The sequence below is a fragment of the Ammospiza nelsoni genome, chromosome 28, assembly GCF_027579445.1.
Source record: "Ammospiza nelsoni isolate bAmmNel1 chromosome 28, bAmmNel1.pri, whole genome shotgun sequence".
NCBI lineage: Eukaryota > Metazoa > Chordata > Aves > Passeriformes > Passerellidae > Ammospiza > Ammospiza nelsoni.
The window spans coordinates 1913620-1937559 of NC_080660.1; the positions used below are offsets into that span (position 1 = coordinate 1913620).

Here is a 23940-nt window from a genome sequence, read left to right on the forward strand (position 1 = left end):
TTGTGTCCCCTCCTACCCCTGTCCTCGTCCCCATCCCTGTCCCCTCCTGTCCCTATTCCCTGTCCCTGCGTGTCTCCTTCTGTCCCTGTCCTCTCCTGTCCCCTCCCGTCCCTGTCCCCATCCCTTTGTGTCCCCTCCTGGCCCTGTTCTCGTCCCCATTCCTGTTCCTATTCCCCTCTTGTCCCTTCACGTCCCCTCATGTCCCCTCCTGTCGCTGTCCTCGTCCCCATCCCTGTCCCTATTCCCTGTCCTTGTCCCCATCCCTGTCCCTATTCCCTGTCCCCATTCCTGTCCCTTCGTGTCCCCTCATGTCCCCTCCTGTCGCTGTCCTCGTCCCCATCCCTGTCCCCATCCCTGTCCCTTCGTGTCCCCTCCTCTGTCCCCAAGCCCGTCCTGAGGCCCGCAGGGGGGCGGAGCTACTGAGGGGCGTGGTCAGGGAGTGGGCGTGGTTTCTGTTGATGACGCGTTTGGCCACGCCCCCCGTAACGGCCGCCAGGGGGCGCGCGCGGCGGTTGCCGGGCAACGCAACATGGCGGGGCAGGTGTGGGGGGGGCGGGGAAAAATGGGGGAAAAAAGGGGAAAAAATGGGGGAAAAATGGGGGGGAAATGGAAAAAAAGGGGAGAGAAAAGGGGAGGGAAAAGGAGAGGAAGGAGGGGCAAAGGTGGGAGGGAAGAGGGGGTGAAATGGGGGGGAGAAAAGGGGAGCAAAGGGGGAAAATGGGGGGATGAGGGGGGACAGGAGGCTCGGGGGTCTCGGGGGAGGGGCCCGGGGGGTCCCGGCTCTGAGCGGCCCCTCCCCCTCCCCAGTACGAGGACGCCTTCAGCCCCCCCCGGCTGCAGTGCTGGACCGTGCCCCGCCCCCCCCCGAAGGTACCCCCCCAAAATCCCGACCCGGAATGGGGGGGCATTGACCGACACCCCCAGACCCCTCCTCAACCCCAGCCCCGCCCCCCCAGAGCCCTCTGAGACCCCCAAACCCCCTCCCAGGACCCCCCCGAGCCCAGTCCTGACCCCCCCCGGGGACCCCCCAACCCCACCCCAGCACCCCCAAACCCCTTCCCGGGCCACCAGGACACCCCCAAACCGCTCATCATCCCCGGGGACCCCCCAAACGCCACCCCAGGACCCCCAAACCCCTTCCCAGGACCCCTAAACGCCACCCCAGGACCCCCAAACCCCTCCCAGGACCCCCAAACCCCTTCCCAAGACCCCCAAACGCCACCCCAGGACCCCCAAACCCCTCCCAGGACCCCCAAACGCCACCCCAGGACCCCCAAACGCCATCCCAGGACCCCCAAACGCCACCCCAGGACCCCCAAACCCCTTCCCAGGACCCCCAAACGCCATCCCAGGACCCCCAAACCCCTCCCAGGACCCACCAGGACACCCCCAACCCGGTCATTATCCCCGGGGACCCCCCAAACCCCTTCCCAGGACCCCTAAACGCCACCCCAGGACCCCCAAACGCCACCCCAGGACCCCCAAACGCATCCCAGGACCCCCAAACCCCTTCCCAGGACCCCCAAACCCCTCCCAGGACCCCCAAACGCCATCCCAGGACCCCCAAACGCCATCCCAGGACCCCCAAACCCCTTCCCAGGACCCCCAAACGCCATCCCAGGACCCCCAAACGCCACCCCAGGACCCCCAAACCCCTCCCAGGACCCACCAGGACACCCCCAACCCGGTCATTATCCCCGGGGACCCCCAAACCCCTTCCCAGGACCCCCAAACGCCATCCCAGGACCCCCAAACCCCTTCCCAGGACCCCCAAACACTTCCCAGGACCCCCAAACGCCATCCCAAGCCCCCCAAACCTCATCCCATGATCCTCAAACCCCTTCCCACGACGCCCCCCAGCCCAATTCCGGCCCCCCCAAACCCCACTCCAGTACCCTCAAACTTCACCCCAGCACCCCCAAACCCCTCCCAGCCCCCCCCCCCCCCCCAGGCCGGTTCTGACCCCCCAATCCCACCGCCCCCCCCCCCCTCAGCTGCCGACCCCTCGCCCCCCAACCCCGTTCATCGCCGACGACCGGGGGCACCTCCTGCCGCACGTGCCGCGATCCAAGGTGAGCCCCGGGGCGCTTTTGGGGTCCCCCCCTTCGCTCCCGGGGCACTTTTTGGGGTCTCTCCCCGCACCCAGGACGGTTTTGGGGTCCCCTCCGCACCCGGGGCAGATTTGGGATCCCCCCGGACCCGGGGCGGCTTTGGGGTCCCGCCCCGTACCCAGGGCAGGTTTGGGGGGTCCCTCCCTTCACTCCCGAGGCAGTTTTGGGGTCCCTACCCCCGTCCTGGGGCAGTTTTGGGGTCACCCCCACTTCCAAGACAGTTTTGGGGTCCCCCCCTTCGCTCCCGAGACAGTTTTGGGGTCCCCGGGGGGACACGGGGGCAATTTTAGGGTCCTGCCCCGCTCCCGGGGCGATACCGGGGCAGGTTTGGGGTCCCACCCCCCGCACCCGGGGCACTTTTGGGGTCCCCCGCGCTCCTGAGATCCCGGAGCAGTTTTGGGGTCTCTCCCCGCACCCGGGGCACTTTTGGGGTCCCTCCCTTCACTCCAGAGACAGTTTTGGGGTCCCTGCCCCCGTCCTGGGGCAGTTTTGGGGTCACCCCCACTCCCGAGACAGTTTTGGGGTCTTTCCCCGCACCCGGGGCAGTTTTGGGGTCACCCCCACTTCCAAGACAGTTTTGGGGTCCCTACCCCCGTCCTGGGGCAGTTTTGGGGTCACCCCCACTTCCAAGACAGTTTTGGGGTCCCTACCCCCGTCCTGGGGCAGTTTTGGGGTCACCCCCACTTCCAAGACAGTTTTGGGGTCCCTACCCCCGTCCTGGGGCAGTTTTGGGGTCACCCCCACTTCCAAGACAGTTTTGGGGTCTCCCCTCGGTCCCGGGACCGTTTTGGGGTCTCCCCCCCGCTCCTGGAGCCCCGGGGCAGGTTTGGGGTCCCCCTGGGGACACCGGAGCAGTTTTGGGGTCCTCCCCCCCGTCCCGGGGTAGCTTTGGGGTCCCTCCTCCGTACCCGGAGCAGTTTTGGCGTCTCTCCCTGCACTTGGGGCAGTTTTGGGGTCCTCCCCCCCTTGCTCAGTTTTGGGGTCCCCAGGGGGACACCGGGGCGGTTTTGGGGTCCCCCTCGTTCCCGGGGGCACACCGGTGCCACCCCCGCTCCCGGGGTAGCTTTGGGGTCCCCTCCCGCTCCCGGGGCAGTTTTGGGGTCCCACCCCCCGCACCCGGGGCAGTTTTGGGGTCCCACCCCCGCCGTGCCCCCCCCCGCAGGTGTCGCCCTGGGGCACCTTCCTGGGCACGTGGGCGATGCCAGCGCGGATCCCCCCGGCCCGGCTGGACCGCAGCGCCCGCGAGCCCGGGGCCGCCGAGCGGCTGCAACGGGAACAGCCCCGGGAGCTGCGGAGAGCCTGCAACGGCATCCGGACACGGGTCACCGGCAAGGTGACACCCTGGGGACACAGCTGGGACATGGGGACACGGCTGGGGACATGGGGACACACACGGGAACAGCCCCAGGAGCTGAGGAGAGCCTGCAACGGCATCCGGACACGGGTCACCGGCAAGGTGACACCCTGGGGACACGGCTGGGACATGGGGACACAGCTGGGACATGGGGATAGACACAGGGAACAGCCCCAGGAGCTGAGGAGGGCCTGCAACGGCATCAGGACACGGGTCACCGGCAAGGTGACACCCTGGGGACACACGGGGACCTTCCTGGGGACATGGGGACACACACGGGAACAGCCCCGGGAGCTGCGGAGAGCTTGTAATGGCATCAGGACACGGGTCACCAGCAAGGTGACACCCTGGGGACACACGGGGACCTTCCTGGGGACATGGGGACACACACACGGGAACAGCCCCAGGAGCTGAGGAGAGCCTGCAATGGCATCAGGACACGGGTCACTGGCAAGGTGACACCTTGGGGACAGCTGAGGACACAGCTGGGACATGGGGACCTTCCTGGGGACATGGGGACACAGCTGGGGACATGGGGACACACACAGGGAACAGCCCCAGGAGCTGAGGAGGGCCTGTAATGGCATCAGGACACGGGTCATTGGGAAGGTGACACCCTGGGGACACACCTGGGACATGGGGACACAGCTGGGGACACGGCTGGGACATGGGGACACAGCTGGGACATGGGGACACACACAGGGACAGCCCCGGGAGCTGCGGAGGGCCTGCAACGGCATCAGGACACGGGTCACTGGGAAGGTGACACCCTGAGGACACATGGGGACAGCTGGGGACATGGGGACACACGGGAACAGCCCCGGGAGCTGCGGAGAGCTTGTAATGGCATCAGGACACGGGTCACCGGCAAGGTGACACCCTGGGGACACGGCTGGGACATGGGGACACAGCTGGGACATGGGGATAGACACAGGGAACAGCCCCAGGAGCTGAGGAGGGCCTGTAATGGCATCAGGACACGGGTCATTGGGAAGGTGACACCTTGGGGACACATGGGGACACGGCTGGGGACATGGGGACACACACGGGAACAGCCCCGGGAGCTGCGGAGAGCTTGTAATGGCATCAGGACACGGGTCACCGGCAAGGTGACACCCTGGGGACACGGCTGGGACATGGGGACACAGCTGGGACATGGGGATAGACACAGGGAACAGCCCCAGGAGCTGAGGAGGGCCTGTAATGGCATCAGGACACGGGTCATTGGGAAGGTGACACCTTGGGGACACATGGGGACACGGCTGGGGACATGGGGACACACACACGGGAACAGCCCCGGGAGCTGCGGAGAGCTTGTAATGGCATCAGGATACGGGTCACCAGCAAGGTGACACCCTGGGGACACGGCTGGGACATGGGGACACGGCTGGGGACATGGGGACACACACGGGAACAGCCCCAGGAGCTGAGGAGAGCCTGCGACGGCATCAGGACACGGGTCACCGGCAAGGTGACACCTTGGGGACAGCTGAGGACACAGCTGGGACATGGGGACCTTCCTGGGGACATGGGGACACAGCTGGGGACATGGGGACACACACAGGGAACAGCCCCAGGAGCTGAGGAGGGCCTGTAATGGCATCAGGACACGGGTCATTGGGAAGGTGACACCTTGGGGACACATGGGGACACGGCTCGGGACATGGGGACACACACACGGGAACAGCCCCGGGAGCTGCGGAGAGCTTGTAATGGCATCCGGACACGGGTCACCGGCAAGGTGACACCCTGGGGACACACGGGGACCTTCCTGGGGACATGGGGACACACACGGGAACAGCCCCGGGAGCTGCGGAGAGCTTGTAATGGCATCAGGACACGGGTCACCAGCAAGGTGACACCCTGGGGACACAGCTGGGACATGGGGACACAGCTGGGGACATGGGGACACACACGAGAACAGCCCCAGGAGCTGAGGAGGGCCTGCAACGGCATCAGGACACGGGTCACCGGCAAGGTGACACCCTGGGGACACATGGGGACCTTCCTGGGGACATGGGGACACACACAGAGACAGCCCCGGGAGCTGCAGAGAGCCTGCAACGGCATCAGGACACGGGTCACTGGGAAGGTGACACCCTGAGGACACATGGGGACAGCTGGGGACATGGGGACACAGCTGGGACATGGGGACACACGGGAACAGCCCCGGGAGCTGCGGAGAGCTTGTAATGGCATCAGGACACGGGTCACCGGCAAGGTGACACCCTGGGGACATGGGGACACAGCTGGGGACAGACAGGGATACACAAGGACACAGCTGGGGACATGGGGATAGACACAGGGAACAGCCCCAGGAGCTGTGGAGAGCCTGCAATGGCATCAGAACACGGGTCACTGGGAAGGTGACACTCATGGGGACACATGGGGACACAGCTGGGGACACGGCTGGGACATGGGGACCTTCTGGGGACATGGGGACACACATGGGAACAGCCCCGGGAGCTGCAGAGGGCCTGCAATGGCATCAGGACACGGGTCACCGGCAAGGTGACACCCTGGGGACACAGCTGGGGACATGGGGACAGACACAGGAACAGCCCCGGGCACTGTGGAGGGCCTGCAATGGCATCCGGACACGGGTCATTGGGAAGGTGACACCTTGGGGACACATGGGGACAGACAGGGATACACAAGGACACAGCTGGGGACATGGGGACCTTCCTGGGGACATGGGGACACACCTGGGGACACACTTGGGATGTGGGGACACACACAGGGACAGCCCCGGGCGCTGCGGAGGGCCTGCAACAGCATCAGGACACGGGTCACCGGCAAGGTGACACACATGGGGACACAGCTGGGGACATCTGGGTACAGCTGGGGACACCTGGGACACACAGGGACACACCTGGGGTACGCTGGAATACACCTGGGGACACGGGGACAAACCTGGGGACACCTGGGACACACAGGGACACACCTGGGTACGCTGGGACACACCTGGGGACACATCTACACATCTGGGGTACACCTGGGGACATGGGGACACAGCTGGGGACACACAGGGACACCCCCGGCGCTCAAGGAGGGGCAGGGCAGGGGTGGCACAGAACGGACAGGAGAGGGGACAGCGGGATGGGGGACACGGGGACATGGGGGGACACAGATGTGGGGACAGGGGACATAGGGGGACTGGGGACAGGGATGAGGGGACAAAGGGACGTGGCAGATGAGGGGGGGACAGGCGGATATGGGGGGGACACAGGGACACGGAAATGGGGGACAGAGGGACAAAGGGGGGACACGGGGACACGGGCATGGGGACAGAGGGACATGGGGGTGTGGGGACAAAGGGGGGACACAGGGCCACGGGCATGGGGACAAGGGGACATGGGGGTGTGGGGACAAAGGGGGGGACACAGGGACATGGGGGTGTGGGGACAAAGGGGGGACACAGGGCCGCGGAAATGGGGGACAGGGGGACATGGGGGTGTGGGGACAAAGGGGGGGACACAGGGACATGGGGGTGTGGGGACAAAGGGGGGGACACAGGGCCACGGGCATGGGGACAAGGGGACATGGGGGTGTGGGGACAAAGGGGGGACACAGGGCCACGGGCATGGGGACACAGGGACATGGGGGTGTGGGGACAAAGGGGGGGACACAGGGACACGGAAATGGGGGACAGGGGGACATGGGGGTGTGGGGACAAAGGGGGGACACAGATCTGAGGGATGTGGGGACAAAGGGGGGACACAGGCCCGCGGGCATGGGGACAAAGGGGGGACACGGGGAGCACACAGGAGCGGGGGACACAATTTTGGGGCCGTTGCCACAAGGGAGCTCCCGTTGTCCCCAGTGTCCCCAATGCCCCCAGCTCCGGGTGGGGACCCCACAACCAGGAGCTCCCCCCTTTTGAGGGGTCCCTGGGGACCCCCCCTGACCGCCCCCCCCTCTCTCCCACAGCCGCAGCAGCCCTGGCCCGCGGAACCTTCCGGAAAGGAGCAGGGGGGTCCCAGCGGGGGCTCCCCCCGCCCTGAGCCCCCCAAAGCTGGGGACGGCGCTGAGGGGGGACCCTGTGCCCCAAACCCCTCTGAGGGGGGACCCTGTCCCCTGACCCCCCCTGAGCAGGGACCCCCCTGTCCCCTCAGCCCCTATTTGGGGGGTCCCCAAAATCCCCCTGGGGAGGGACCCTGTCCCCTAAATCCCTATGGTTGGGGACCCTCACCCCAAAACCCCCCCGGCTCCTGAGCCCCCCAAAGCTGGGGACGGCGCTGAGGGGGGACCCTGTGCCCCAAACCCCTCTGAGGGGGGACCCTGTCCCCTAAATCAGCCCTGTCCCCTGACCCCCCCCGAGCAGGGACCCCCCTGTCCCCTCAGCCCCTGTTTGGGGGGTCCCCAAAATCCCCCTGGGGAGGGACCCTGTCCCCTAAATCCCTATGGTTGGGGACCCTCACCCCAAAACCCCCCCGGCTCCTGAGCGCCCCCCCCCCGAGGTGGCTCTGCTGTCATTGTCCCCTCCCTCCCCTGGGGACAATCCCCTCACCCCAACCCCACCTTTCACCCCCCTCAGGGGGGTCCGGGCCCCCCAAAAATGGGAAATAAAGGCTGGGAAATGCAGGAAATGCTTGGAATGAGCCCAAATCCTTTTGGGGTTCAGGATTTGGCCCAAATCCGTTTGGGGTTTGCCCAAATCCGTTTGGGTTTTAGGGTTTGACCCAAATCCGTTTGGGGTTCAGGGTTTGGCCCAAATCCTTTTGGGGTTTAGACCCAAATCCTTTTGGGGTTTAGGGTTTGGCCAAATCTTTTTGGGGTTCAGGGTTTGGTCCAAATCCGTTTTGGTTTTAGGTTTTGACCCAAATCCTTTTGGGGTTTAGGGTGTGACCCAAATCCTTTTGGGGTTTAGGGTGTGACCCAAATCCGTTTGGGGTTTGCCCAAATCCTTTTGGGGTTTAGGGTTTGGCCCAAATCCGTTTGGGGTTTAGGGTTTAGGGTTTGCCCAAATCCTTTTGGGGTTTGCCCAAATCCTTTTGGGGTTTAGGGTTTGACCCAAATCCTTTTGGGGTTTAGACCCAAATCCTTTTGGGGTTTAGGGTTTGACCCAAATCCGTTTGGGGTTTAGGGTTTGCCCAAATCCTTTTGGGGTTCAGGGTTTGGTCCAAATCCGTTTTGGTTTTAGGTTTTGACCCAAATCCTTTTGGGGTTTAGGGTTTAGGGTTTGCCCAAATCCTTTTGGGGTTTGCCCAAATCCTTTTGGGGTTTAGGGTTTGGCCCAAATCCATTTGGGGTTTGCCCAAATCCTTTTGGGATTTAGGGTTTGACCCAAATCCTTTTGGGGTTTAGACCCAAATCCTTTTGGGGTTTAGACCCAAATCCTTTTGGGGTTTAGGGTTTGACCCAAATCCGTTTGGGGTTTAGGGTTTGCCCAAATCCTTTTGGGGTTCAGGGTTTGGTCCAAATCCGTTTTGGTTTTAGGTTTTGACCCAAATCCTTTTGGGGTTTAGGGTGTGACCCAAATCCTTTGGGGTTTAGGTTTTGACCCAAATCCTTTTGGGGTTTAGGGTGTGACCCAAATCCGTTTGGGGTTTAGGGTTTGCCCAAATCCATTTGGGGTTTGCCCAAATCCGTTTGGGGTTTAGACCCAAATCCGTTTGGGTTTTAGGGTTTGACCCAAATCCTTTTGGGGTTTAGGGTTTGGCCAAATCTTTTTGGGGTTCAGGGCTTGCCCAAATCCATTTGGGGTTTAGACCCAAATCCTTTTGGGGTTTAGGGTTTGCCCAAAACCCTTTTGGGGTTTAGGGTTTAGACCCAAATCCTTTTTGGTTTTAGGTTTTGACCCAAATCCGTTTGGGGTTTGCCCAAATCCTTTTGGGGTTTGCCCAAATCCTTTTGGGGTTTAGGGTTTGCCAAAATCCGTTTGGGGTTTGCCCAAATCCTTTTGGGGTTTGCCCCAAATCCGTTTGGGGTTTAGGGTTTGCCTCTGATCCTTCCTCCTCCTCCTCCTCCTCCTCCTCTCTGGTGCCAGGGGAGGATTCTTAATTAGGAAATTAATTGGGGATGGGATTGGGATGGGGTCAAACCACCCACACCCCTGCCACCACCCCAAAATCCAGGATTTTCTCACCCCAAAAAAATACTGGATTTTTCCCCCAAAAAATCCTGGATTTTTCCCCCAAAAAATCCTGGATTTTCCCCCCCAAAATTCCAGGATTTCCCCTCAAAATATCCTGGAGTTTTCCCCATAAAATCCTGGGTGTTCCCCCCAAAAAATCCTGGATTTCTCCCCAAAATACCCTGGATTTTCCCCATAAAATCCTGCATTTTCTCCCCAAAAGTCCTGGATTTTTCCCCAAAATATCCTGAATTTTCCCCATAAAATCCTGGGTGTTCCCCCCAAAATATCCTGAATTTTCCCCATAAAATCCTGGGTGTTCCCCCCAAAAAAATCCTGGATTTTCCCCCCAAAATATCCTGGATTTTCCCCATAAAATCCTGGATTTTCTCCCCAGAATATCCTGGATTTTCTAAAAAAAAAAAAAAATCCTGGACTTTTCCCCAAAAAATCCTGGATTTTCCCCCTGAAATTCCTGGATTTTTCCCCAAAATATCCTGGATTTTCCCCGTAAAATCCTGGATTTTCTCCCCAAAATCCTGCATTTATCCCCATAAAATCCTGGATTTTCCCCATAAAATCCTGGATTTTCTCCCCAAAATATCCTGGATTTTCCCCAAAATATCTTGAATTTTCCCCATAAAATCCTGGACTTTTCCCCAAAAAATTCTGTATTTTCCCCCCGAAATTCCTGCATTTTTCCCCATAAAATCCTGGATTTCTCCAAAAAAAATCCTGGATTTTCCCCATAAAATCCTGGATTTCTCCCCAAAATATCTTGAATTTTCCCCATAAAATCCTGGATTTTCTCCAAAAAAAATCCTGGATTTCTCCCCAAAATATCCTGGCGTTTTCCCCATAAAATCCTGGATTTCTCCAAAAAATCCTGGATTTTCTCCATAAAAATCCTGGATTTTCCCCATAAAATCCTGGGTGTTCCCCCAAATATCCTGGATTTTTCCCCAAAATATCCTGGAGTTTTCCCCATAAAATCCTGGATTTTTCCCAAAAATATCCTGAATTTTCCTCCATAAAATCCTGGATTTTCACCCATAAAATCCTGAATTTTCCCCATAAAATCCTGGATTTCTCCAAAAAATCCTGGATTTTCCCAGCAGGACCCCTCCCCACATGGAGCTGGGGCAGGAACTCGAGGTGGGGTGGGGAGAGTCATTTCCCAAAGGTTCAAAACCCCCCAAACCCAACCCCAAAACTCCGCCGGGCTCCTCCAGGAACTGCAAATTTTGGGGTTTTTTCTTTTTATTCCCCCATTTTTTCCACGCTGGGGAGGAGGAGAAAGGAGAATCCGGGACAGAGCTGCTTTATTGTGTTCCCCAGGGGACAGGTGACAACAGCTGGGTGACAAAACTGGGGTGACAACGCCTGGAGTGACAAAGGCGTCCCCACCACGAAACCAGGACGTTCCCACCGGCAGGAGGCTCCAAAATTGGGATTTTTCCACCCAAAAAATGGGCTGAATAAAGAAATTTCCATGGGGATGATGACCCCAGGGGTGGCACTGAGATGTCACTTGTCACCGCTGCCTCCCCATCAGCAGGAGGCTCCAAAATTGGGATTTTTCTCCCCAAAAAATGGGCTGAATAAAGAAATTTCCATGGGGATGATGACCCCAGGGGTAGCACCGAGATGTCACTTGTCACCACTGCCACCCCATCAGCAGGAGGATCCAAAATTGGGATTTTTCTCTCCAAAAATGAGCTGAATTATGGAATTCCCACAGGGTTGATTGACCCCAGGGGTGGCAGGGGGGTGGCATTGAGATGTCACTTGTCACCACTGCCACCCCATCAGCAGGAGGCTCCAAAATTGGGATTTTTCTCCCCAAAAAATGGGCTGAATAAAGAAATTTCCATGGGGATGATGACCCCAGGGGTGGCATTGAGATGTCACTTGTCACCACTGCCACCCCATCAGCAGGAGGATCCAAAATTGGGATTTTTCCCCCCAAAATGAGCTGAATTATGGAATTCCCACTGGGTTGATTGACCCCAGGGGTGGCAGGGGGGTGACACCGAGATGTCACTTGTCACCACTGCCACCCCATCAGCAGGAGGCTCCAAAATTGGGATTTTTCCCCCCAAAAATGGGCTGAGTCATGGAATTCCCACAGGACCCAGGACTCTGAGCGGTGGCAGGGGGGTGGCACCGAGATGTCACCTGTCACCCACCCCCGTGGGGCGCTGCCTCAATGGAGCTCCTTGTGCTGCTGTGGTGCCACCCCGGTGCCAATGCCACTCGTGGGCACACAGATCCCGCATTGTCCCGGCCTCGGGGACACGTGGGGACACCACGGGGACAATGGGGACACCACGGGGACAATGGCGACACCACGGGGACAATGGGGACACCGAGGGGACAATGGGGACACCACGGGGACAATGGGGACACCGAGGGGACAATGGGGACACCGAGGGGACAATGGGGACACCACGGGGACAATGGGGACACCGAGGGGACAATGGGGACACCGAGGGGCTCACTGCTGGTGGGGGGGGGGTGGGGCAGGTCTGCCCATCCCGGAATTTTGGGGAGGGGGAGGGAGGGAGGGGTGGGATTTCGAGATTCCCGGATTTTGGGATTCCCAGGATTTTGGGGAGGGGGATGGGGAGGGGTGGGATTCCAGGATTTCGGGATTCCAGGATTTTGGGATTCCCGGGATTTGGAATTTCGGGATTTTGGGATTCCCGGGAATTTGGAATTTCGGGATTTTGGGATTTCGGGATTTTGGGATTCCGGGATTTTGGGATTCTGGGATTTTGGGATTCTGGGATTTTGGGATTCCTGGAATTTGGAATTTTGGGATTTTGGGATTCCAGGATTTTGGGATTCCCGGGATTTGGAATTTCGGGATTTTGGGATTCCCAGGAATTTGGAATTTCGGGATTTTGGGATTCTGGGATTTTGGGATTCCGGGATTTTGGGATTCCCGGGATTCCTGGGATTTTGGGATTCCCGGAATTTGGAATTTCAGGATTTTAGGATTTCGGGATTTTGGGATTCCAGGAATTTGGAATTTGGGGATTTTGGGATTCTGGGATTTTGGGATTCCCAGAATTTGGAATTTCGGGATTTTAGGATTTCGGGATTTTGGGATTCCAGGATTTTGGGATCCCGGGATTTTGGGATTCCAGGAATTTGGAATTTCGGGATTTTGGGATTCTCGGGATTTTGGGATTCCCGGGAATTTGGAATTCTGGGATTTTGGGATTCCCGGGAATTTGGAATTCCGGGATTTTGGGATTTCGGGATTTTGGGATACCCGGAATTTGGAATTTCGGGATTTTGGGATTCCGGGATTTTGGGATTCCCGGGATTTGGAATTTCGGGATTTTGGGATTCCCGGGAATTTGGAATTTCGGGATTTTGGGATTCCGGGATTTTGGGATTCCAGGATTTTGGGATTCCCGGGATTTGGAATTTCGGGATTTTGGGATTCCGGGATTTTGGGATTCCAGGATTTTGGGATTCCCAGGATTCCTGGAATTTCAGGATTTTGGGATTCCCGGGATTTGGAATTTCGGGATTTTGAGATTCCAGGATTTTGGGATTCCAGGAATTTGGAATTTCGGGATTTTGGGATTCCAGGATTTTGGGATTCCGGGATTTTGGGATTCCCAGGATTCCTGGAATTTCAGGATTTTGGGATTCCCGGGATTTGGAATTTCGGGATTTTGAGATTCCGGGATTTTGGGATTCCCGGGATTTGGAATTTCGGGATTTTGGGATTCCGGGATTTTGGGATCCCGGGATTCAGGGAAGGCCCCGGGGCTGTCACAGCGCCGCCAGCGCGGCCGAGGACAGCAGGGTCAGGGCCAGCACCAGCAGCCCCGACTGCGTCACCTGCGGCAGCTTCAGCCCCTTGCCCAGGTCCCAGGCCTGCGGAGACAGCGGGGACAGCGGTGTCACACTGTCCCCAGAGCCGGGACACAGCTCCCCTCAGCGTCCCTGCTCCCGCTCCCTTCCCTGCTCCCCGTTCCCAGCTCCTTCTTGCCATTTTCCATTCCCGTTTTTCCCATCCCCTGTCCCCATTCCCATCCCCTTTTCTCAATTCCCCTTTCCATCCCCTTTTTCCCATCCCCTCTCCCCTTTCCTTTCCCACTTTTATCCCAGTTCCCGCTCCCTTTTATCCCAGTTATCCCACCCTCCATCATCCCAGTTCCTGCTGCCTTCCCATTCCATCCCCTCCCCATTCCCCATTCCCATCCCCTCTTCCCACTCCCATCATTCCCACTCCCATCATTCCCACTCCCATCATTCCTATTCCCATTGCTCCCACTCTCCTCTCTCCCGTTCCCATTCCCATTATTCCCATTATTCCCATTATTCCCATTATTCCCATTAATCCCACTCTCCCCATTCCCATTATTCCCATTATTCCCATTCTCCCCAGTTCCCATTCCCATTATTCCCACTATTCCCATTCCCATCATTCCCATTATTCCCATTCCCATTATTCCCATTATTCCCATTATTCCCATCATTCCCATTATTCCCATCATTCCCATTATTCCCATTCCCATTATTCCCATTATTCCCATTATTCCCATTATTCCCATTATCCCATTATTCTCATTCCCATTATTCCCATTATTCTCATTATTCCCATCATTCCCATTATTCCCATTCCCATTATTCCCACTATTCCCATTCCCATCATTCCCATTATTCCCACTTTCCTCATTCCCATTATTCCCATTAAACCCACTCTCCCCAGTTCCCATTCCCACTCTCCCTATTCCCATTATTCCCAGTCCCATCATTCCCACTATTCCCATTATTCTCATTCCCATTATTCCCATTATTCTCATTATTCCCATCATTCCCATTATTCCCATTCCCATTATTCCCATTATTCCCATTCCCATCATTCCCATTATTCCCACTTTCCTCATTCCCATTATTCCCATTAATCCCACTCTCCCCTGTTCCCATTCCCACTCTCCCCATTCCCATTATTCCCATTCCCATCATTCCCACTATTCCCATTCCCATCATTCCCATTATTCCCATTCCCATTATTCCCATTATTCTCATTATTCCCATCATTCCCATTATTCCCATTCCCATCATTCCCATTATTCCCATCATTCCCATTATTCCCATTCCCATTATTCCCATTATTCCCATTCCCATCATTCCCATCATTCCCATTCCCATTATTCCCATTCCCATTATTCCCATCATTCCCATTATTCCCATTATTCCCATTATTCCCATCATTCCCATCATTCCCATTATTCCCATTATTCTCATTATTCCCATCATTCCCATTATTCCCATTCCCATTATTCCCATTATTCCCATTATTCCCATTATTCCCACTATTCCCATTCCCATCATTCCCATTATTCCCACTTCCCTCATTCCCATTATTCCCATTATTCCCATTAATCCCACTCTCCCCAGTTCCCATTCCCACTCTCCCCATTCCCACTATTCCCATTCCCATCATTCCCACTATTCCCATTCCCATTATTCCCATTATTCCCATCATTCCCATTATTCCCATTATTCTCATTATTCCCATCATTGCCATTATTCCCATTCCCATTATTCCCATCATTCCCATTATTCCCACTTCCCTCATTCCCATTATTCCCATTATTCCCATTAATCCCACTCTCCCCAATTCCCATTCCCACTCTCCCCATTCCCATTATTCCCATCATTCCCATTATTCCCATTATTCCCATAATTCCCATTATTCCCACTATTCCCATTCCCATCATTCCCACTTCCCTCATTCCCATTATTCCCATTCCCATTATTCCCATTATTCCCATTATTCTCATTATTCTCATTATTCCCATTATTCCCATCATTCCCATTATTCTCATTATTCTCATTATTCCCATTATTCCCATTCCCATTATTCCCACTATTCCCATTATTCCCATTATTCCCACTATTCCCATTATTCCCATTATTCCCACTATTCCCATAATGTGGAAAACCCTGAAACCCCCCCCCCCCCAAACCCCAGGGGCCCCTCCGGGCTCGATCCCTCCCTGGGAATTCCACAAATCCACAATTCCCCAAATCCCAGAATTCCCAAAATCCCACAATTCCCAAAATCCCAGAAAATCCCAGCCCTGGAGCACCCCCAGCTCTCCCCAAGAGTCCCAGTTCCAAACTGGGAGCACTGGGATGGGCTCCCGTAAAACCCCTCCCAACATTTTTGTGCCATTCCCAAAATTCCTCCCTGATCCCAGGAACCCGGATGGGGGGGGGGGACACCCCGGTGCCACCCCCATTGTCACCTGATGTCCCCAAAAGGGACATTCCAGGTGCACAATTCCCAGTTCCACTCTGGGATGGGCTCCCATGAAACCCCTCCCAAAATTTTTGAGCCATTCCCAAAATTCCTCCCCAGTCTCAGAGATCCAGGTGGGGGGGGGGGGGGGGACACACCTTGGTGCCACCCCATTGTCACCTGCTGTCCCCAAAGGGACATCCCAGGTGCACAGTTCCCAGTTCCACACAGGGACGGGCTCCCATAAAACCCCTCCCAAAATTTTGTGCCGTTCCCAAAATTCCTCCCTGATCCCAGGAAAATTCCTCCCTGATCCCCCCCCTGGATGGGGGGGGACACCCCGGTGCCACCCCCATTGTCACCTGATGTCCCCAAAAGGGCTCCTGGGGACATCCCAGGTGCACAATTCCCAGTTCCACACTGGGACGGGCTCCCATGAAACCCCTCCCAACATTTTTGAGCCGTTCCCAAAATTCCTTCCCGATCTCAAATCCCGGGCAGGTGGGACACCCCGGTGCCACCCCACTGTCACCCGTTGTCCCCAGAGGGACACTGCAGGTGGCCCGGGCCCTCACCAGGTGGCGGACGCCGTTCCAGGTGTGGTAGCTCAGGGGCAGGGCCAGCAGGAACTTGGCCGAGCACACGAGGGCGGGGCCCAGGCTGAGCGCCCGCACCTGCGCCAGGTAATGGGGGAACTGCTCAGGGAGCAGCAGCGCGGCCACCGAGAACAGGGACACACCTGGGGACAACAGGGACACCTGTCAGGGACAGGGACAGGGACACACCTGGGGGGGACAGGGACACACCTGGGGGGGACAGACACACCTGTCAGGGACAGGGACACACCTGGGGACAGGGACACACCTGGGGGTGACAGGGACACACCTGGAGGGGACAGGGACACACCTGGGGGTGACAGGGACACACCTGGAGGGGACAGGGACAGGGATACACCTGGGGACAACAGGGACACCTGTCAGGGACAGGGACATACCTGGGGACAACAGGGACACACCTAGGGGGGACAGACATACCTGTCAGGGACAGGGACACACCTGGGGACAACAGGGACACCTGTCAGGGACAGGGACACACCTGGGGGGGACAGGGACACACCTGGGGACAGGGACACACCTAGGAGGGACAGATAAACCTGTCAGGGACAGGGACACACCTGGAGGGGACAGGGACAGGGATACACCTGGGGCAGGTAATGGGGGAACTGCTCAGGGAGCAGCAGCGCGGCCACCGAGAACAGGGACACACCTGGGGACAACAGGGACACCTGTCAGGGACAGGGACACACCTGGGGGGGACAGGGACACACCTGGGGGGGACAGGGACACACCTGGAGGGGACAGGGACAGGGATACACCTGGGGACAACAGGGACACCTGTCAGGGACAGGGACACACCTGGGGACAACAGGGACACACCTAGGGGGGACAGACACACCTGTCAGGGACAGGGACACACCTGGGGACAACAGGGACACCTGTCAGGGACAGGGACACAGCTGGGGGGGACAGGGACACACCTGGGGACAGGGACACACCTAGGGGGGACAGACACACCTGTCAGGGACAGGGACACACCTGGAGGGGACAGGGACAGGGATACACCTGCGCCAGGTAATGGGGGAACTGCTCAGGGAGCAGCAGCGCGGCCACCGAGAACAGGGACACACCTGGGGACAACGGGGACACCTGTCAGGGACAGGGACACACCTGGGGGGGACAGGGACACCTGTCAGGGACAAGGACACACCTGGAGACAGGGGAAGGGGATGGACATGTCAGGGACACACCTGGGGACAGATACACCTGTCAGGGACAGGGACACACCTGGGGACAGGGGAGGGACATGTCGGGGACAGGGATACACCTGGGGGGGACAGGGACACACCTGGGGACAGATAAACCTGTCAGGAACAGGGACACACCTGGGGACAACAGGGACACACCTGGGGACAGGGGAGGGACATGTCAGGAACAGGGACACACCTGGGGACAGGGGAAGGGGATGGACATGTCAGGGACACACCTGGGGACAGATACACCTGGGGGGGACAGGGACACACCTGGGGACAGGGGAGGGACACGTCAGGGACACAGCTGGGGACAGCAGGGATACACCTGGAATGGGGACAGGGATACACCTGGAATGGGGACAGGGATACACCTGGGACTGGGACAGAGCCCATCAGGGAGAACAGGGATACACCTGGCAAAGGGTCCCCAGCGTCCCCGGTGTCCCCAGGTGTCCCCAGGTGTCCCCAGTGCCACCCACCGAGGCTGAGGGCGACGCCGGTGCCGCGGTGGGTGATGGACATGGCCATGGGCAGCGACCACCTGCAACAGCAACGGGCTGGGGTCACCCCAAAACCCTGGGGATGGGCTGGGGGCACCCCAAATCCCATAGAAATGGGCTGGGGGCACCCCAAAACCGTGGGAATGGGGTGGGGGGCACCCCAAAACCCTGGGGATGGGCTGGGGGCACCCCAAATCCCTGGGGATGGGCTGGGGGCACCCCAAAACCCTGGGGATGGGCTGGGGGCACCCCAAATCCCATAGAAATGGGGTGGGGGGCACCCCAAAACCCACAGGAACGGGCTGGGGGCACCCCAAAACCCTGGGAATGGGGTGGGGGTCACCCCAAAACCCACAGGAATGGAGTGGGGGCACCCCAAATCCCACAGGAATGGGGTGGGGGCACCCGCAAACCCACAGGGATGGGGTGGGGGCACCCCAAAACCCACAGGAACGGGGCTGTGGGCACCCCAAATCCCATAGAAATGGGCTGGGGGCACCCCAAATCCCACAGGAACGGGGCTGGGGTCACCCCAAATCCCATAGAAATGGGCTGGGGGCACCCCAAAACCCTGGGAATGGGGTGGGGGCACCCCAAAACCCACAGGGATGTGGTGGTGGCACCCCAAGTCCCATAGAAATGGGCTGGGGGCACCCCAAAACCCACAGGAATGGGGTGGGGGGCACCCCAAAACCCACAGGGATGTGGTGGGGTCACCCCAAATCCCACAGGAACGGGGCGGGGGGCACCCCAAAACCGTGGGAATGGGGTGGGGGTCACCCCAAAACCCACAGGAATGGAGTGGGGGCACCCCAAATCCCACAGGAATGGGGTGGGGGCACCCCAAAACCCACAGGAATGGGGTGGGGGCACCCCAAAACCCACAGGAATGGGGTGGGGGCACCCCAAAACCCTGGGAATGGGCTGGGGGCACCCTAAATCCCACAGGAACAGGGCTGGGGGCACCCCAAAACCCACAGGAATGGGGTGGGGTCACCCCAAAACCCACAGGAACAGGCTGGGGGCACCCCAAAACCCACAGGAACGGGCTGGGGGCACCCCAAAACCCACAGGAATGGGGTGGGGGCACCCGCAAACCCACAGGGATGGGGTGGGGGCACCCCAAAACCCACAGGAATGGGGTGGGGGCACCCCAAAACCCACAGGAATGGGGTGGGGGTCACCCCAAAACCCTGGGAATGGGGTGGGGGCACCCCAAAACCCACAGGAATGGGGTGGGGGTCACCCCAAAACCCACAGGAACGGGCTGGGGGCACCCCAAAACCCACAGGAATGGGGTGGGGGCACCCCAAAACCCACAGGAACAGGCTGGGGGCACCCCAAAACCCACAGGAATGGGGTGGGGGCACCCCAAAACCCACAGGAATGGGGTGGGGGTCACCCCAAAACCCTGGGAATGGGGTGGGGGCACCCCAAAACCCACAGGAATGGGGTGGGGGTCACCCCCAAACCCACAGGAACGTGGGGATTGGGGCATTTTGGGTGGAATTTGGGGCAGCCTGGGGTGAATTTGGGGGATTTAGGGGAAATTTGGGGGATTTTTTGGAGTGGCCTGGGGTGAATTTGGGGAATTTTAGGGTGGTCTGGAGTGAATTTGGGGTTCCTAGGGGTGATTTCTTTTGCGAATTTGGAGTGCCCCGGGGTGAATTTAGGGTGGACTTGGGGTTCATGGGTCAATTTTGAAGCTTCCAGGGTGATTTTGGGGGTTCCCAGCTTGTTCTGGGCTGGTTTTGGGGTGATTTGGAGCGGTTTTGGGGTGATAATGGCTGGTTTAGGGCAGTTTTGGACTGGTTTTGGGGCAGTTTGAGTGGTTTTGGGGCAGTTTTGGGGAGGTTTTAGGGTGATTTTGAGGTTCTCTGGCTGCTTTTGGGGTGTTTTGGGGCAGTTTTGGGGTGGTTTTGGGTTGGTTCAGGGGCGGCTTGAGTGGTTTTGGGGCAGTTTTGGGTGGTTTTGGGGTGTTTTGGGTGGTTTTGGGTTGGTTCAGGGGCAGTTTGGGTGGTTTTGGGGCAGATTTAGGGTGATTTTGAGGTTCTCTGGCTGCTTTTGGGGTGTTTTGGGGCAGTTTTGGGGTGGTTTTGGGCTGGTTCAGGGGCGGCTTGAGTGGTTTTGGGGCAGTTTTGGGGTGGTTTTGGGCTGGTTTTGGGGTGTTTTGGGTGGTTTTGGGCTGGTTTTGGGGAGGTTTTAGGGTGATTTTGAGGTTCTCTGGCTGCTTTTGGGGTGTTTTAGGGCAGTTTTGGGGTGATTTGGGGGTTCCCTGGCTGGTTTTGGGCTGGTTCAGGGGCGGTTTGAGTGGTTTTGGAGCAGTTTTTGGGCGGTTTTGGGGTGTTATGGGTGGTTTTGGGGTGTTTTGGGTGGTTCAGGGGCGGTTTGAGTGGTTTTGGAGCAGTTTTTGGGTGGTTTTGGGGTGTTATGGGTGGTTTTGGGGTGTTTTGGGTGGTTCAGGGGCGGTTTGAGTGGCTTTGGGGCAGTTTTGGGGTGGTTTTGGGTTGGTTTTGGGGTGTTTTGGGGCAGTTTTAGGGTGATTTTGAGGTTCTCTGACTGCTTTTGGGGTGGTTTTGGGTTGGTTTAGGGGCGGCTTAAGTGGTTTTGGGGCAGTTTTGGGGTGGTTTAGGGCTGGTTTTGAGGCGTTTTGGGTGGTTTTGAGTGGTTTTGGGGTGCTTGGGTGGTTTTGGGGCAGTTTTGGGGTGACTTGGGGGTTCCCTGGCTGCTTTTGGGTTGGTTTAGGGGCGGTTTGAGTGGTTTTGGGCTGCTTTTGGGGTGTTTTGGGGCAGTTTTGGACTGGTTTGGGGTTGGTTTAGGGGTGGTTTGAGTGGTTTTGGGGCAGTTTTGGGGTGGTTTTGGGTCGGTTCAGGGGCGGTTTGAGTGGTTTTGGGGCAGTTTTGGGGTGATTTGGGGGTTCCTTGGCTGCTTTTGGGTTGGTTCAGGGGCTTTGGGGCAGTTTTGGGGTGGTTTTGGGCTGGTTCAGGGGCGGTTTGAGTGGTTTTGGGGCAGTTTTGGGGTGATTTGGGGGTTCCCTGGCTGCTTTTGGGTTGGTTCAGGGGCTTTGGGGCAGTTTTGGGGTGGTTTTGGGCTGGTTCAGGGGCGGTTTGAGTGGTTTTGGGGTGTTTTTGGGGTGTCTCTCACTTGTAGATGCTGACATGGGGGGACAGGGGTCGCCCCGAGCGCTCGTTCCTCTCCCAGAACCTCCTCATCTCCTCCCGGGCCGTGGTGCCCATGGGGACGGCCCTGGGGGAGAGAAAGGGACTGAACCCGACCCCAAAACCCCCCAAAAACCTTAAATCACCCCAAAAGAACCCCCATAAACCCAAACCCAGAACCTCCTCATCTCCTCCCGGGCCGTGGTGCCCATGGGGACGACCCTGGGGGAGAGACAGAGCCTGAACCCGACCCCAAAAACCCCCAAAAACCCTAAAAAACCTTAACTCACCCCAAAAAAAAAACCCATAAACCCAAACCCTGACCCTCCTCATCTCCCCCCGGGCCGTGGCGCCCATGGGGAGAGAAAGGGACTGAACCCAAAAAACCCTAAAGCCACCCCAAAGCCCAAAACATCCTAAATCCACCCCAAACCCCAGAAAAACACCCAAAGCAAACGCTCAGAAACACCCAAACCCCCAAAATCCCTTCCCAGTCCATCCCAGTCCATCCCAGTTTGGTCCCAGTCCCTCCCAGTTGCTCCCAAATCCATCCCAGTCCATCCCAGTCCATCCCAGTCCACATCAGTCCCTCCCAGTTTGGTCCCAGTCCCTCCCAGTTTGGTCCCAGTCCATCCCAGTTCCATCCCAGTCCATCCCAGTTAGGTCCCAGTTTGGTCCCAGTTTGGTCCCAGTTTGGTCCCAGTCCATCCCAGTTGCTCCCAATTCCATCCCAGTCCCTCCCAGTTTAGTCCCAGTCCCTCCCAGTCCATCCCAGTTTGGTCCCAGTCCATCCCAATTCCATCCCAGTCCATCCCAGTCCATCCCAGTTTTGTCCCAGTCCATCCCAGTCTCTCCCAGTCCATCCCAGTCCATCCCAGTCCATCCCAGTTTGGTCCCAGTCCCTCCCAGTTGCTCCCAGTTCCATCCCAGTCCCTCCCAGTTTAGTCCCAGTCCCTCCCAGTCCATCCCAGTTTGGTCCCAGTCCATCCCAATTCCATCCCAGTCCATTCCAGTTTGGTCCCAGTCCCTCCCAGTTGCTCCCAGTTCCATCCCAGTCCATCCCAGTCCATCCCAGTCCATCCCAGTCCCTCCCAGTCCATCCCAGTCCATCCCAGTCCCTCCCAGTCCATCCCAGTCCATCCCAGTCCCTCCCAGTCCCTCCCAGTCTCTCACTGGTGCAGGGTGGGGCCGGGCCCCAGCCGGGCCAGGAGGCAGCGCCGCCCCAAACCCCTGGAAAAGAGAGAAAACAATTGAAAAATTGGGAAAAATGGGAAAACCTGAGGGGGGGGGGGAAGGGAAAACTGGGGGGAAATAAATGGGAAAAGATTTAAAAATTTTGGGGGAAAAAGGGAATAAATGGGAACAACGGGGAAATGGGATTGGGAGTGCCCTGGATCCCCTGGGAAAGAGGGAAAATGGGGGAAAATGAGGAAAAATTGAGGAAAAAACGAGGAAAAGACGAGGAAAAAATGAGGAAAAAATGAGGAAAAATGAGGAAAAAATGAGGAAAAAATGAGGAAAAAAATGAGGAAAAAATGAGGAAAAATTAGGAAAAAATGAGGAAAAAATGAGGAAAAAATGGGACAGAGAAGGCGACACTGAGGGGACACTGAAGGGACACTGAGGGGACACTGAGGAGACACTGAGGGGACACGGAAGGGACACGGAAGGGACACGGAGGGGACACGGAAGGGACACGGAGGGGACACTGAGGGGACACCGAGGAGACACTGAGGGGACACGGAAGGGACACGGAGGGGACACTGAAGGGACACGGAGGGGACACGGAGGGTGGCACGGAGGGGACACGGAGAGGACACGGAGGGGACACTGAGGGTGGCACGGAGGGGACACTGAAGGGACACTGAGGGGACACCGAGGAGACACTGAGGGGACACGGAAGGGACACGGAGGGGACACTGAAGGGACACTGGAGGGACACGGAAGGGACACGGAAGGGACACTGAGAGTGGCACGGAGGGGACACTGGAGGGACACGGAAGGGACACGGAGGGGACACGGAGGGTGGCACGGAGGGGACACGGAAGGGACACTGAGGGGACACTGAGGGTGGCACGGAGGGGACACTGAGAGGACACGGAAGGGACACGGAGCTGGCCCGGCCCCGCCGCTCCCGGGTCGGAACCCAGAAATCGCCTCAGGCCAGGCCCGGCCCCGCCCCCGGTGTCCCCTCAGTGTCCCCAATGTCCCCCAATGTCCCCCGGGCCTGTCCCGGGCCCTCGGAGTCACCTCAGAGCCAGCGCCGCCATCTTGGAGCCGCCGAGCCGGAAGTGCCGTGACGTAATTCCGGTTCCGGCAACGGGCGGGATCGATAACCGATATGGATTATTGGTATCGGTATTGATATTGGTCATTGATAACGGTCATTGATATTCGTAATGATATTGGTATTGATATCGGTCACTGGGAGCGATAACTGATATCGGTAATTGGTTTCGGTTATTGATATCGGTCACTGGTATCGGTCAGTGGGGTCGATAACCGATATGGGTTATTGGTATCGGTATTGATATTGGCATTGATATCGGTACTGGGATCGATAACCGACATCGGTTATTGATACTGGTACTGATATCGGTGTTGATAGCGGTCACTGGGATCGATAACTGGTATCGCTGTTGATATCGATATTGATA

At 57.9% G+C, this 23940-nt stretch overlaps 2 protein-coding genes and 1 long non-coding RNA gene across 3 annotated transcripts; 1 reads left to right on the top strand and 2 right to left on the bottom strand.

The window, feature by feature from the left end:
• Positions 1–529: 529 nt before the first annotated feature.
• On the top strand, positions 530–7680 carry CFAP126 (cilia and flagella associated protein 126). Its single transcript, XM_059490064.1, has 5 exons — positions 530–541; positions 808–870; positions 1995–2072; positions 3274–3444; positions 7396–7680. The coding sequence occupies exons 1-5, from the start codon at positions 530–532 to the stop codon at positions 7678–7680; spliced, it is 609 nt and encodes a 202-aa protein (XP_059346047.1).
• Positions 7681–10783: 3103 nt separating this feature from the next.
• Positions 10784–12731, bottom strand: LOC132084866 (uncharacterized). Its single transcript, XR_009420109.1, has 2 exons — positions 11596–12731; positions 10784–11081 (listed from the first exon to the last, which is right to left on the bottom strand). It is a non-coding gene; the product is annotated as an uncharacterized LOC132084866 (long non-coding RNA).
• Positions 12732–12763: 32 nt separating this feature from the next.
• On the bottom strand, positions 12764–23572 carry SDHC (succinate dehydrogenase complex subunit C). Its single transcript, XM_059490140.1, has 6 exons — positions 23534–23572; positions 22457–22513; positions 21270–21371; positions 18105–18166; positions 16391–16554; positions 12764–13438 (listed from the first exon to the last, which is right to left on the bottom strand). Exons 1-6 carry the CDS (start codon positions 23551–23553, stop codon positions 13334–13336), a joined length of 510 nt encoding a protein of 169 aa, XP_059346123.1. The 5' UTR covers positions 23554–23572; the 3' UTR covers positions 12764–13333.
• Positions 23573–23940: the final 368 nt, after the last annotated feature.